Genomic DNA, 15,023 nt, shown 5'->3' on the forward strand with positions numbered 1-15,023 from the left:
ACATCTATTCTACATCTGTCCTTTCTTAATTTGAATTTATGCCCCCTTAGGTTCATAATCTGAACAAGTGGAAGAATCCCATCAGAATTCAGTGTGCTCAACCCATTCAAGGCCATATATGCCTCAATCAGATCACCGCACAGGTGCCTAGTCTCCAGCCACTGCAATTTGCAGAACTTAAGCCTCTCTTTGTAAGAGGATCCCTTCATTCCCCTCACCAATATGTAGAACTCTTCCATATGAAAGTAAATTCCCCCTTAATCGCGTGTAACCTATCAATACACATGATTATGGGGGATTTTTTGAACAGCTTGGTTCAAAATTACATTAGATTAACACTAAGATACTTGGCCCAAAGTTACCATATTTCTTTTCTAAAATATTGCCTTCAAAACAACATCGTTGCGAAGTTTGCCAGGGTCAATTTAAATTATTAAATTTCAGGCGTAAAGCAACTAGCACTTGCCACATCGTGTAATATAGTTAAACTTGCCTTAAGATCTCGGTATTCTAATAAATGAAAATACCTTTCCCACATTAGGAAACTTCGCGACAAATTAAAAAATGATCTGCATTCTAATGATTGGTCTGTATTGAAGACCTCTGTAGATTTGCGACGTGAAGCACAGGCCTCAGAAACAAAAAACAGACATGTTAACAAACTGAATACATTATCGGGAGTGTCAAAACACGTTCATGTGAATTCTAACATATTGTTGCGGGCTTGCGACATACAGGCCGACCGCCGGGCTAGCCAGGTGGGTAAAGTGCCTGTCTGGCAACCCAAAGGTCGCAGGTTCGAATCCTGCCTCGGGCTTGGATCAGAGTAGAAAATGCAAAAAACTTTGGGAAGCACATTATGGCCACAGAAGCCAATGCGCCAACAACTAACAAAAAAAAAAAAAAAAGAAAAAAGTTGGGTGACGATCCCCCCCGTATACACACAACGTGCTACCTCAGAATATGTCAGCTAGTTCGCGAACACCCCCTCGCCTTACATTGAACAAACTGACATATCAACAGATTACAAATCTTTCCTTGTATATGTCACAGGACCAGGTTTCACTTTTATCCAAAGGTTTAAATTATAATTTACCACCTTGAAAACTACCTAAAAAACAGTGCATAATTGATATTGAATTTGGAATTTGTAATGTTCCTAAAAAAGATTTATTTATTCAACAAGTTAAACTAAGTGGTGAATAACATAAAGGAAACATGACTTCCTAAATTGAATACACATGAGAATTCAGCTTTATGTGAACTTCGGGAAAATAAAGACATTATTATACAGAGGGCAGATAAAGGAGATACAGTTGTAATACTTGATAAACATGATTATATTAATAAGTTAGATTCAGTTGTTTCAGATTTAATTAACACTATAAAATCCAAATTCACAAAGATAAGTAATAGGAATAACCACCAGGGAATTCACTTAAATTAAAACTGGATATGTTTACTGACCAAGGCAAAAAACACAACTAATGCTAAGGACTGACTGCATGGAAATACACTGTGTGAAAATATACAGTGTCTCTTAGAATTTTTTTGTAGAAACTTAATGTCCTGGATCTTAACAATGGCTCATTACATAGCTGTACAAACTGATGCTGACAGAGTTGCACACAGATAAATACTAAGTTAAAAAACTGTTCCAGTATCTTTACAAATGTTCACCTAAATGCATAATCATTGGATTGACTATTCCACTACAGTGTAGACAAGGATTGAGAGAATAAGGAAAATATTTGTTGAACTAGAGAAGACTGCTTGCAACTCCTCCTTGGGGGTCGAGACCCTATGCTTGAGAACCACTGTCTTAGAGGAGGAGGCATAACTAAGGTTTATAAGCCTCCGGGATGGCTTTGTAAAATGAATGAAGGCCAAATTAACAACTCTGTAATTCTTTATTATATATACATATAATACAAATACATATAATTATATATACATATAATAAAGAATTCCAGAACTAGGGGCCATAAATTAAAATTAAAGGGGAAGAGGTTTAGACTAAATTGTAGGAAGTTTTCTTTTAGCCAGCGAGTTATTGACCATTGGAACAAGTTGCCTCTGCAGGTGGTTGAGGCTGAGAGTTTGACAAATTCAAAGGTCTACTGGATAGTTAACTACATGAGGAGGGAAGCATGAAATTTTTTTTTTTTTTTTTGGGTCATTGTAACAAAAGCCTGTGGCTTCCTTATACTATATGACTAATACCAAAAGTTAAAAAAAAAAACTGATGTCACTGCTGAAGTAGATACTTCCATGTGCAATATAACAGTCATACTTCCACTAGAAAAAAAGCTCTCAGATCCAGAGTTCTGAAGTAACAAAAAATATTTCAGTTGACAATTTCATTAATTCCATTAAGACTTGGATTTCTGAGTTACCTACAAGAAGTGAACTTTTACTTTTGATATGAAACTTGCATATTTATGACTTTAAATAGTATGACCTATTTGCAATATTGTTCCCAAATATTTTTGTTGTATTCTTAATTTTTTATATTACCTTAACTGTGGCTGTTAATTTCTCTACTTCATCTGAAAAGAAGTAATTGGTTTGGCTGTAATGGCATCACAAATAAGTATACAAGAAAACAACGTATTTTTTTGTTACAGAAGTCTTATCAGATATGTGTACCATAAGGTATTTTTCGAAATCGTTTAGCATATACACTAGATTTTTGATTTTCCGGGACAGATAGTAAAATAAAAATCCCGGTTAATCCAAAAATACAGTAAATCCCCGACATATGTTCCAGGACTTCTTACGTAAGTCGAGTTTTACGTAACTAGGGAATGACTAATAAAATATTCCTCTTATATCTGTGATGTGCCAAAATTACAAAAACCACATAATATCCTCAGAAGAATGAAGAAAAATAGTTATATATTTTTCAATTGGTTATATATTTTTTATATATTAGTTATATATATAGAAAAATAGTTATATATTTTTAATTAGTTTCAATTAAAAACTTTATCTGGGGACAGCGTTGAAGTTGTTGGAGTTGCACACAAAAAGAAAACATTGAAGGAAGAAATTATACAGTAAAAACTGATATGTATTTTGTAGCCTTGGTTATCATAGTTGACTTCATTGATTCACTTCTCGTATTCTGTCTTTTTCTTTTATTATTGTGTTCACTGTTGACACAGACAAATCTAAATTCCGCACGATACTTGTTCATGTTTGACCATTTTCAAACATCTTTATTTTAATTTTCTGATCCGAATCAATCGTTTTTCTTTTTTTTGATTAATAGATTTACTAGTACTGCTGTCACTTATTCTCTTAGTTGGCAACATGATAATGGTCAAAATGAAATTTTATGTAAAAAATTTCACAGGGTTAAGGCTCACTATTATCACCCCCACACGAGCTCACATTTTACAAAAACACCTTTCTGGAGGTCACTACCATAAAACAATAAAAACAATTTGCACATTCCGGGTTATTGGGCTTTTCTGTTACTGCAATTTATTATAAACGGGTAGTAAACTCGATCGCATTGCATTTACAATAATACCAATAGCTGGAATTCTGTGGGATTTTATGTTATTATGGTGAAATGTGTATCGCCTTCACTGAAATCTTCAGCCATATAAAAAAAAACCTAAATAAATTTTAAAAATCTTCTCTTCATTCCTATTTTTAAGCTTGTGACTCCATATCTTGCTTGTGCAATTTTTGCGTGCTGTGATCGTCTTTATTGATTGCTTACTATTATTATTGTTTTAAATTTTACAATCCTAAAAAATAAAAAAAATTGAGTGAAAAAAATTAACATAAGTTCGAAGTTACATAAGTCGGGGACTTACTACTAGATCCAATAATTTTCAGCAACGTACGTAAAAAATATGGTGATAGATAAAAAACTTACTACGCACTACTTGCGTGTCCAATACGATGCTTCCCTTTATTTTTTACGATGTCGCGTATGGTTTGGTCACCAACATTATAGATTTAACAGATGCATCGTTTCCAAACTATTGAATAATTTCAAGTTTTTGTTTAATTGAAAGTGCAACTCATTTGCGTTCACCCATCATTTTCATGATTTCTGAAGAAAAAAAATTATTGTTATCCTGACATAAATAACAAAACAATTTTTCTCTTTGCGGTGAGACGAAACAGAACAATCAAAGCGACACACTAAAACAAACTAAACATTTCTCTCTCTCTCTTTTTTTTTTTTTAATGGGGGTTGCAAGTTAATAATCTCCCAATGACGACTTTATAATGCCCCACTTACCTGTTGCTTATTTACGACTTGCAAAATATCTGTTTATACCTATTCTAGGTATATTACTTGAATTTTATAATTTCTGGTTGATTTTTTTTTTTTATTTTTATTTTTTTGTTTCATTTGGGGTCTTGAAGTGTCCCGGTTAAACCGCTTCCCAGTTAAACTGATCCCGGTAAATCGAGAGTCTGCTGTACAAGCCAAGTTCCCATCTCAGTATGATTTGCTCTTCTGTGAATATGAAATATGAAACATATTTCATATTCCTAACAGCTTCACACGGGATTGGTTAAGGGATTTATATATTTATATTTATATATATATACACACACACATAAAAAAAAAAACAAAAAAACTGTATATCTACCTTTTCAGCGGTCCGAAATCCCCCATAATTAAAAGTCAATTTTGAAATTTAAATTAAAACAATATATCCTAGTATTACACTTCAGCTATGATTATATTTTAGTAAGCAAATAACACACCATGGTCAACGTCGCTTGCCCAAGACGCTGGACTATGCAAACTCGAGGGACTATGTCCATAGTAGTTTGCTGAATCACTTGTTCCTTTATCAACATCATCTTCATTAGAAGACATCCGACGTAGTCGTTTAGTATGAGATTCAGGTGAAGGACTAGATGAACTGTGATGAGGTGATACATGATTACTATGAGGTGGAACAGATCCTGCTGGTTGAGGATTCCGTTGCGACAATGATCCATGATCACTTGGTGAAGAATAGTTGTTGCAATAATATGGAGATTCCATCTTGATTAATTCTACAGATTGTTGTGCTCCATTCGCACTTTGTACAATGGATCCTAATAAATTAAAAAGATATATTTAATTTAAAAGCTTGATATGCACAAAACATAATATTATATGTCATTTTGGTCATTTTGAAACAATTCAATATAAATAGTAGCCAAAGAATGGTTCAACAGTCATTTTTAAAAACTTTCTATAAAAGTCTAGTTCCCCCAACTCCGACTCGCCCTACTAAACAAATTACTGAACAGTAATAAATTAATTGCACAAGCCATAGGACTACAATTGCCAATTCACTTTAGAACTGGTAGTGATAATTCATAATATTTTCTTCGTAGCGAACTACAAAGTAGTATAATGGATGGCTGACACAAGTAATTATAGACCTGTGAGTTTAACTTCTGTTCCCGGAAAATTAATGGAGGCACTGGTTAAAGAAGCACTGCAGGATCATCTAGACAAGACTTCAGTTATAGCTCGGACACAGCATGGTTTTGTTAAGGGGAAGTCTTGCCTGACCAATTTGATTGGATACCATGATGCAGTCACAAAAGAACTGGATGCAGGGAATAACTTTGATATTATATACTTGGTTACTGCAAACTTTCTTGCATCAAATGCCTCTACTAATGCTAATGGCATCGATCTTAGAAAGGCTTTTGATACTGTTGCGCATGGAAGACTGCTGCACAAATTGGAGCAGTGTGGCATTGGAGGCAAATTGCTGCTATGGATAAAGGGGTGGTTGAAGGGGAGAAGACAGAGAGTGGTAATCAATGGACACTGCTCATCTGTGTGGACTAATGTTATTAGTGGAGTCCCTCAGGGTTCGGTATTGGGTCCTTTATTGTTTTCTGTATTTATAAATGATATTGATGATGGTGTATCAAGCTTAATGTCCAAGTTTGCAGACGATACGAAGGTTGGCAGGGTTGTCAAGGACACTACTGACACTATGCTGCTGCAACAGGATCTGGAAAGGTTGAGCAGATGGGCTGAGAGGTGGCAAATGAAGTTTAACATTGACAAATGTAAAGTACTACATATGGGAAACAGCAACCCCAGAGCAACGTATCAACTCTGTGGTACTACACTGACAGTGGTAGAGAATGAAAGGAACCTGGGGGTGGTTGTGCAGGCAGATATGAAGTTCTCTGAGCAGTGCAGACGGGCTGCAAGAGTAGCTCATGGTGTATTGTAGATGATATATAGGAATTTTTCTAGCAGGGATAAGGAGGTGATTATTCTCTTGTATAAGGCAATGGTCAGGCCACACCTAGAGTACTGTATACAGGTCTGGAGGCCTCATTTCAAGAAGGATGAAGAGCTGCTGGAACGAGTACAGAGAAGGGCAACAAGATTAGTGAATGGAACAAAGGGGTGCTCTTACGAAGAAAGGCTTAAGTTTTGTGAATTACAGAGTCTGGAGACTAGGCACCAGCGAGGTGATCTGATAGAGGTGTACAAAGCCTTGAATGGTTTGAGCATGCTCAATGCTGATGGGATTCTTCCTCTTGCTCAGAATAATCACCTGAGAGGACATAAATTCAAATTGAGGAAAGACAGATGTAGGATAGATGTGTGGAAATTTGCCTTTAGCCAGAGGGTGGTTGGTAGGTGGAACAGACTTCCATCCCTTGTCGTGGAAGTTGATAGCCTAAATAAGTTTAAGGCTTAGCTGGACAGGTATTTCGAACGAACAGAGGGGTGAAGTGGAAGTGGTATTTTTTATTTATTTATTTTCCTTTTTTTTTATTTTATTTATTTATTATTTATTTTTTTTTGGCTGATGCTGCATAAGCTTGCTTTCTTGCATCAAATGCCTCTACTAATGCTAATGGCATCGATTTAATTGTATCTCATATTGTGACTATCTTCACAACAAGTTACCATGATATTGCACTACCTCGAATAAGTAATGCTTCATTAATTGAGAAGACTATTGTTACTTATTCTCGATGGATACCACCACCCAGAAGGCACAATTGTAAGGCTTACTGGCCTATCATCGGTGGGCAGGTAGGTACCCTGGTGTTGCAATCATGTCAACCCAGTTAAGAAGTATAACTCCACAATATGAGAGATGCCTCATGGTGTACATAGTGATAAAATAAGAAAATAATTGCATAAGGCATAGGACTATAATTGGCAATTAACTATTGAACTGGCAGTGATAATTCACAATATTTTGTTCATAGTGAACTACAAAGTAGTAAAATGGATGGCATCAATTTAATTGTATCTCATATTATGACTACCTTCACAACCAGTTACCACGATATTGCATTACCTCGAATAAGTATGAACAAAATAATGTGAATTATCAATATTGTAAGTTATCATTGCCAAAAAAACCCTTCCCGTTTCACCCATCCATTCACTCCAAAAGTTTGTCTAGTTCAGCCTTGAATTTCTTTAAGCTGTCAATTTTCACAACAACAAATGGAAGTTTATTCCAGCAATCAACTACCTGCTGACTAAAGGCAAATTTCTGCACATCTATTCCACAACTGTCTTTCCTCAATTTGAATTTATGCCCCTTCACGTGCAGAATCTGAGCAAGAGGAAGAATCTCATCAGCATTGAGCTTGCTGAAACCATTCAAGGCCTTATACACCTCAATCAGATCACCTAGCAGGTACTTAGTCTCCAGACACTACAATTTGCAGAACTTAAGCCTATCTTGGTAACAGCAAAGCTTTGTTCCACTCACTAATCTCACTGCCCTTCTCTGTACTCGTTCTAGTAGCTCCACATCTTTCCTAAAATGAGACCTCCAGACCTGTATGCAGGTCTGGAGGTGTGGCCTGACCACTGTCATTTACAAGGGGATAATCACCTCCTTATCTCTGCTAACAAAATTCCTATATATCATTGACAAAACCCCAAGAGCTACTCTTGCACCTGTCTGCACTACACAGAAAACTTCATATCTGACTGCACAATTACCCCCAGGTCTTTTTCATTCTCAACTACTGCACAGTTGGTATGTTACTCTGGGGTTACTGCTACCCACGTGCAGTACTTTGCATTTGTCAATGTTAAACTTCAGTTGCCACCTCTCAGTCCACCTGCTCAGCTTTCTAGATCCTGTTGCAATAGTGTACCATCCTTACTGTCATTAACAACTCTACCAACTTTCATATCATCTGCAAACTTGGACATTAAGCCTGATATACCTTCATCAATATCACTGATAAATACAGAAAACAACAATGGGCTCAACACAGACACCTGGTGACTTTTTAACAAGGATGCATGCACCCTATCAATATTTCTTACAGAAACAAGTGAAGTGGGTCTTCTCTTTCTAGGAAAGTTTGAAACACTAACCGGCTTCTCAAATTTCTTCATAATGTTATTAACAGTTGGTTTTGAGGGAGGAGTTGCTTCTGAATGTTTAGCCCATTGATGTTGCAGAGTTGTGTAGCTTCCATTTCACAACTAAAATTCTTTCTTTCAATTTCAAAGGTGACATGGTCTATGTAAATCATTTATCTTTCCGGCAACAAACAAAACAACAATTAAAAAATATCCTTTAAATCTTTCAACTTATGAATTTTTAAAACGGTAAAGTGACTTATGACTCACCCTATATATTCCTAGGGAAAACTCAAAATTATTGTAAAAACTCTACAAATTTCACCAGTTCACAACACTAGCTACCAAGCCCAACACCAGCTACCTTTGCATAGTTGAAAACTTCAACAAGATCATAACATATTGTTATATATAAAGTCTCAACTTGTTATTGTTTATTTTTTTTTAAATTTAATAAATACAAGTTAATTACATGCAGTGAAGTGTTTCTCTTATTCTATTTAGTGAACCTGCACAATTCATTAAGAGATAACTACAAATTATTACACTAATACATGTGATTATTACCTATGTTAACATCATGTTCCCAAACCATCACATGCGTCCCACTGTTCTCGGTGATCAGGGTGTCCAAGGAAGGATGAAATCATAAGAATGCCAGTGACCCCTGATTAGTTAAAGAAACTGGATAACTCCAACTTACCCTCTAAAGATTAGTTCTTTTGTAATCATATGCACTGATTTTAATCCCCAAGTACATAAAAAAAAGTTTTAAAAATATTACACTGTTGAAAATTCATCAGTATTTTTTGAAAATGTTTTTATTGTGCATTTTTTTTTTTTTTTTATTCCTGTGAAGCAGTGTTATTATAATTCTCCACATATTTGTATATAGTTTTGCCACCTGTGTTCTATGAAAACCCACTGTCTGTAAAAGTTGTGGCAATCAGTTCAAGCCCAATCATCTAATTTTATAGGATCACAGATGCTTATTGCCATTTTGATGATGCACTTTTCAATATTCATCAGGTGGTTCAAATTAAAATTAATGTATGGAATCCATCTTTTTCTATGTATTTGGATAATAATAGAATTCTGGTCCCTATCCACCAAAACATCTAAAAATGGCAGCTTCCCAACTTTCTCTTCTATTAAAACAATCAAAAAATCCATCTAGAGGGTTTGTAGAGACTTAACCTCTCTCTCTCTCTCTCTCTCTCTCTCTCTCTCTCTCTCTCTCTCTCTCTCTCTCTCTCTCTCTCTCTCAAATGTTCCATAAATATAATCCCCAGAGTGGCAAGAATATGTTTCTGATTTTTCTGTAATACAGCAGAAGGCAGAGCTAATCTTATATTAGATATGAGTGCAACTCTTAAGAAATATACTCATACTGAACTGTATAAGCCAAACTGGGAATGAACAAGTGCTAAAAAGTTTATAATTGAATATGAATATTACCATTAAAATTATCAAAAGCAGATAAAGGCAACCCAAAAGTGGTTTGAAATAGAGCTAACTATTTAAAACAAGTTAATTAATCTTATTAAACTTAACCCTTTTTTTTCTACATTCCTAAATATAGTTACCTTTTATTTGATGAGATTTTGAAGTGAAAAATTGTTTACTTGGAATTAAAAATGCAAAACACCTATTACGATCTGTGCAATTACAGTGGACCCTCACTTTACGATTGGTTCACTGTAATCAAATCATTTTACGATGGACTCTCCATAATAAAATACCGTTCACTATACAATATGTGGTAAGCACCAGTCAATTGTGACCATGTTTGCAAATTGAATTTTAATTCTATTAAATGGCAATTCTAATAAGCAAAAATAGTAAGAATATTATCCGCAGGCTATAAAAGTAAAGATCACAAATTTACACTTTATTACATTATCAATTAACAAAATTAAATGATACGTGAAAATTGGAAGAGTTTTTCCACAGGTAAGCAAAATAAAAATAAATTTATGCTTTTGTACATAACTTAATTAATACGGTAATATGTACATATTAACTAATTGATATTTCTGTTCATTGACATTTTTTTTTGGAGTTGTAAAATCTAAAACAGTAAAAAAGATAAACAATCAATAACAAAGAACATAGCATGCACAAATTGCAACTAACACAATACATGCAAGTGGGATACGCAGTAACAAGTTTACAAAGCTTAAAAAAAAGAATGAAGATTCTGAAAATTTGTTTTTTTATATCATTGAAGAGGAAGAGGGAATGCATTTCACCATAATAACATGAAAAACCCATGGAATTCCAGCTATCAGTATTATCGCAAATGAAATAAGATCGAGTTTACTACCTGTTTATAATAGACTGCACTAACAGAAAAGCCAAGTAAACCAGAAACTGCAAATTGTTTTTAGTTTTATTGTAGTGACCTCCGGAAATGTGCTTTATAAAAATAGCACAAAGGTGTTCAAAATTGATTGTTATAACAAAACATATGATAACGATGAAAGTGTAGTGCATTTTAATGATTTGAATTGGTTTTTTGAAATTAAAGCAGCTGATTCCACTAGCTAGTGATCGTGTTAACCGGCATCTACTATTTCACTTTACTACAGGATGGGCTTATGATTGTCTCCACATGGGCCACATGGTCCTTCCTTTCGGCCAATAGCAGCATTTGTAATCGTGTTAGCCATGTGTTTTGTTTTGGCATCCTTTAGTTGAAGTGATTTTTTGTGTTGTGCTCTAATCAATATATTATTTTTAATCAATTTTTTAATTATCATTTACAATTTACAATAAAAATCACCTTTTAGAGAGATAAATAGCTTTGTTATATAGTGAAAATTTCAACTTCTGAGATCTCGGAACGAATTACCAAAAAACAATGTGTTATTGGGTTCACATTATGATATTTTCACAATAAAATAGTCTCTGGAACAGATTAATATCATAAAGCTGGGTTCTTGTATGTACTTGTATTTATGGTTTTTTGCCTTTCATTTCAATGTGCTACTTTCCCTTTCGGTATCTGGTAAAAAAACACAATGCTTGCACACGTAGCTTGAAATCGGCAAGTAGGCTGATGTGTGGTTCCATAGTTCATAGCAGATGCCTCCTTACAAAATGTGTTTTCTAACTAGATTATTATCATTATTAAAGAAAAAAAAAAAAAACCTTTCTCCTTTTTAGGATTTTTATCACCCTTGAGTGGCTGGTTGTGTCCAGTTACTATTATTATTGCTATTATTACTATTGGTTGAGGAACTCCCTTGCTGTCCTGCAGGTTCAGAGTCAAGGCTTTCTGGAGTTCCACATAAGTGGACTCTGGGAGGCCCATTGCTGTTAGGTTCTTATGGAGGCTCCTTGGCACCATGCCAGTGAGTGGTTGACACAGTGATTAGGATGGTCCTTACTTGTTCAATATGCCACATTTCTTTAACTTCCTGTCTTAGTTCTGTGTCCTCTTGATCTTTTCCTCATAGATTTTCTGGAGGTTGCTGGTGATGGGCACTGCTATGCCAATCAAGTAGGTAGCTATTTCCTTCTTATCAATGAGGGTTATGTCTAGTCTGTTGTGCAGGATCATCTCCGTTATTATGGCAGGGTCTCAGTATAGTCTGTAAGTAGAAGTCTCTAGTATGGCCTGAGGCTTGTACTTGTAATATAGTAAACTTTCTTTGATCAGCTGGTATTTTTGTGCTAGCTTTTGATGTACTATCCTGGCCACCTGATCATGTCTGTAAATGTACTTTGTCTGGGTGATCATCCTGTGGTGATGTGATGGATTGTTTCTGGGGCCATATGGTTGTTGTTGTTTGGTTGGTTGGTTTTTAGGAGCATTAGCAACTAAGGCCATATTGCTCCGGGATATGCAGTGGTCATTCCTTGACCTTTCCGCATCCTCCGTATTTGGTGGTGATGGGCTCGAACCCCAGTCTAATCAAGAAACGTGTGCTGCGCACTGCTGCTCCTTCCCACCTGGCTATGGAGGCGCCGTCAGGGCCATATGGCATTGATGACATGTGTCATCTGTTACTCTGGGGGTCCTTGGCGATGTATTTCCTGTAGTTCCCAGTGTTGATTACTTGACCTTGGATGGTGAGCATGAATCCTTCAGTCTTGGGGAAGAGCTTTCCTTTTGTAAGCCAAGTGTTGAAAACCATCTTATCTATTTTTGATGGAGGCCACTGTACTGTCTGATATGGAATCTCTTCTTTGCTATTCATTTTCAAGCTATCAACTACATCAGATGAAACATTTTAGTTAAACATGTCAAAAATTCAATCTGTAAGCTGGTAAAAGAGCGTTATAGGGAGTTATGACAGTGTTAGAGCGAGATATGGGTTATACTATAAGAACAGCATTATAGTGAATCAGCGTAGAGTGAACCGCATTATAACAAGAGCCTGCTGCATTAAGGTAAGAGAAAAAGACTTTAAATAGCGTGAAAAAAACAAATTTATTTAATTTAAAAAATAATATAAATAACTTATACATAAAAATTTGCACAATCACATTTACATATGTGTGTATATTCAGATAGACATTTTACTGCAAATTTTATGTGGAACAACTTTAAAAGTAATTTTTAAAATAACGTTCGATTGTTTTTTGTTTCATTTGTTGTGACTTTTTTTTTTTTTTTTTTTTGCTGCCAAATCTTTCAAATTCCTTACTAATATCCATTTGATTATATTGCATTCTTCCTGGTTTTCTGCCCATTTCAGTGCTGTTTCTTTTTGTTAACGTTTTAGAGAAATATAATAAATCGCACAGTTTCAGGCCGATATTATTCTTACTGAATCTGGAACTAAACTAAACATAATATGAAACAAAATATGTCATGGAAAATTGGGTTCAAGGAAGCTAATGACTAAACTCTATCACTCATGGTTTCCGAGAAAATCCAGTTTAGTTCGATTAGTCCTAATCAAACATTTCACCAGATATAACAATGTAAAAAAACAGATAGAAATACTCTCGTAGCATAATAAACATTTTATTATTATTATTATTATTATTATTAATAGCCATATGGTGCAAGGAAGCCTGAGGCTTATGCTGCACCAGGAAAAAAAAGAAAATTCCCAAGTTGCCCTGAGAGAGAGAGAGAGAGAGAGAGAGAGAGAGAGAGAGAGAGTCAAAAGTAGAAGGGAATCACCAAGAAAGAGAAGAATGATAATATCCAGCTCAGGACCCTGGTGTGCCAATACTACCATTAATAAAAAGAAGAAGAAAAATCAGCCTTTCAAATTATTCTTGAAAACTGACTTTCGGATAACTGAAGTTCTACTGTAATTCAAAATTATAAAACCTTGCAATTCTATTATTTATTAAAGATTATATTATTGGTTATTCTACTGCAACATTGGTATTCCACTTTAAAACTGATTTCAACATATTGTAAGTTGATCATCACAGAAACAGAGAGCCCCTTATCGCTGTTTTATTTTCAATTTGGGTCGTTGCCCGCAGACAAAGTCACCCGAATTGTGGGTATGCAATAAGACATATTTGTATAAATTTTCCTTCTGTATATATACTACGTGTTTACCATATCTTCATCTCGGTATATATCATAATATGATTATAATCAGTTGTAAGGTGTGAATATTTTAACAATGAGCTCGCAGTTTTTCCGATTTTCTATCGAGGAAATTTGATTGGTCACGGAAATGACGTCATCTGCGGCTTCCACTAGAGGTGCTTCCCACGCTCGCACTACTAGTAGTGTGATTAGAGTGCGTGACGCATTTTTTGCGACCAGTATGATATCTCGAGTCAGGGTCGGATTTCGGGGGTTGGACAGATGCGACTTATTACCCCCTCAACCACGCATAAAAGTGAATGTGTAAAACATTCCTAGGTCTATCTAAAAAAAAAAAAAAAAAACTTAAAAACCTGGTCGTCATGCCTTGCCTTTTGATGATAACTGGATACAACAATGTCTGGAGTTCTAACTTTTTAGAATTTTTGAATACTATGATGTTGCAATCATGCTTCCTGAAGTTACTACTGCAGAAGTATGATTGCAACAATACAAATATTTGTCAACAATTTAATTTTTTGTCTTGCATTTTCGTTACATTCCATTGTTAGGTTCCCCTAACAGATGCGTATGTTGCTTCAACTACAAGATCGGTACATCAATCAGTGCTATTTTACAGAGCTATTTAGATACGTTGCACTCGCAAGTATACATCTCTTACTTTAGTTATCATAAATACATTGTATCTTGCCTTCCAGAAATTATGAAAATCTGTGAATGATCAATAAAATATTTACAATAAAAAACCTCTTTTATTTCGTAATCAATATATACAAATCAAAATACCTAAAGGAAATGTGAAGGATGTTTCACATAAACCATCTACTGTGCGTGCACGGCACATGTGCAACTTTATTACTTGTCTTTTTTTTTTTTAACAACTAGGGAAATATAATGGATACATTTTTTTCATGATAAAAGTTTTAATATTGCGAATAAAAAATAACTGAAATATTTCCCACATCACAAATAACAAAAACTATCACAAAACATTCCAGAATATAAAAACAAATATTACATAAAAAACAAAGATTAGAAAAAGTACACAAAAATTACAGATTACATGAAAAAAAATTTCACAAATATTCAAGAAAAATTTATTCTAAAAATTGCCACATAGAATTTACTTTATTAATATTTGTTGTCGAT

General features: G+C 34.7%; 1 protein-coding gene across 3 annotated transcripts in view; it reads right to left on the reverse strand.

The window, feature by feature from the left end:
* The window catches only part of LOC150087090 (nuclear factor 1 A-type-like), a 384,875-nt gene that overhangs the window by 142,553 nt on the left and 227,299 nt on the right, over positions 1–15,023 (reverse strand). For all 3 annotated transcript variants that reach the window (XM_090371811.1, XM_090371808.1, XM_090371809.1), the window contains one exon: positions 4,741–5,079. In XM_090371811.1, the coding sequence (XP_090227937.1) occupies positions 4,741–5,079 (339 nt within the window). The remainder of the gene's footprint in view (positions 1–4,740; positions 5,080–15,023) is intronic.

The sequence above is a fragment of the Mastigoproctus giganteus genome, chromosome 4 (genome assembly GCF_048544385.1).
Source record: "Mastigoproctus giganteus isolate SK-2022 chromosome 4, ASM4854438v1, whole genome shotgun sequence".
Taxonomy (NCBI): Eukaryota; Metazoa; Arthropoda; class Arachnida; order Uropygi; family Thelyphonidae; genus Mastigoproctus; species Mastigoproctus giganteus.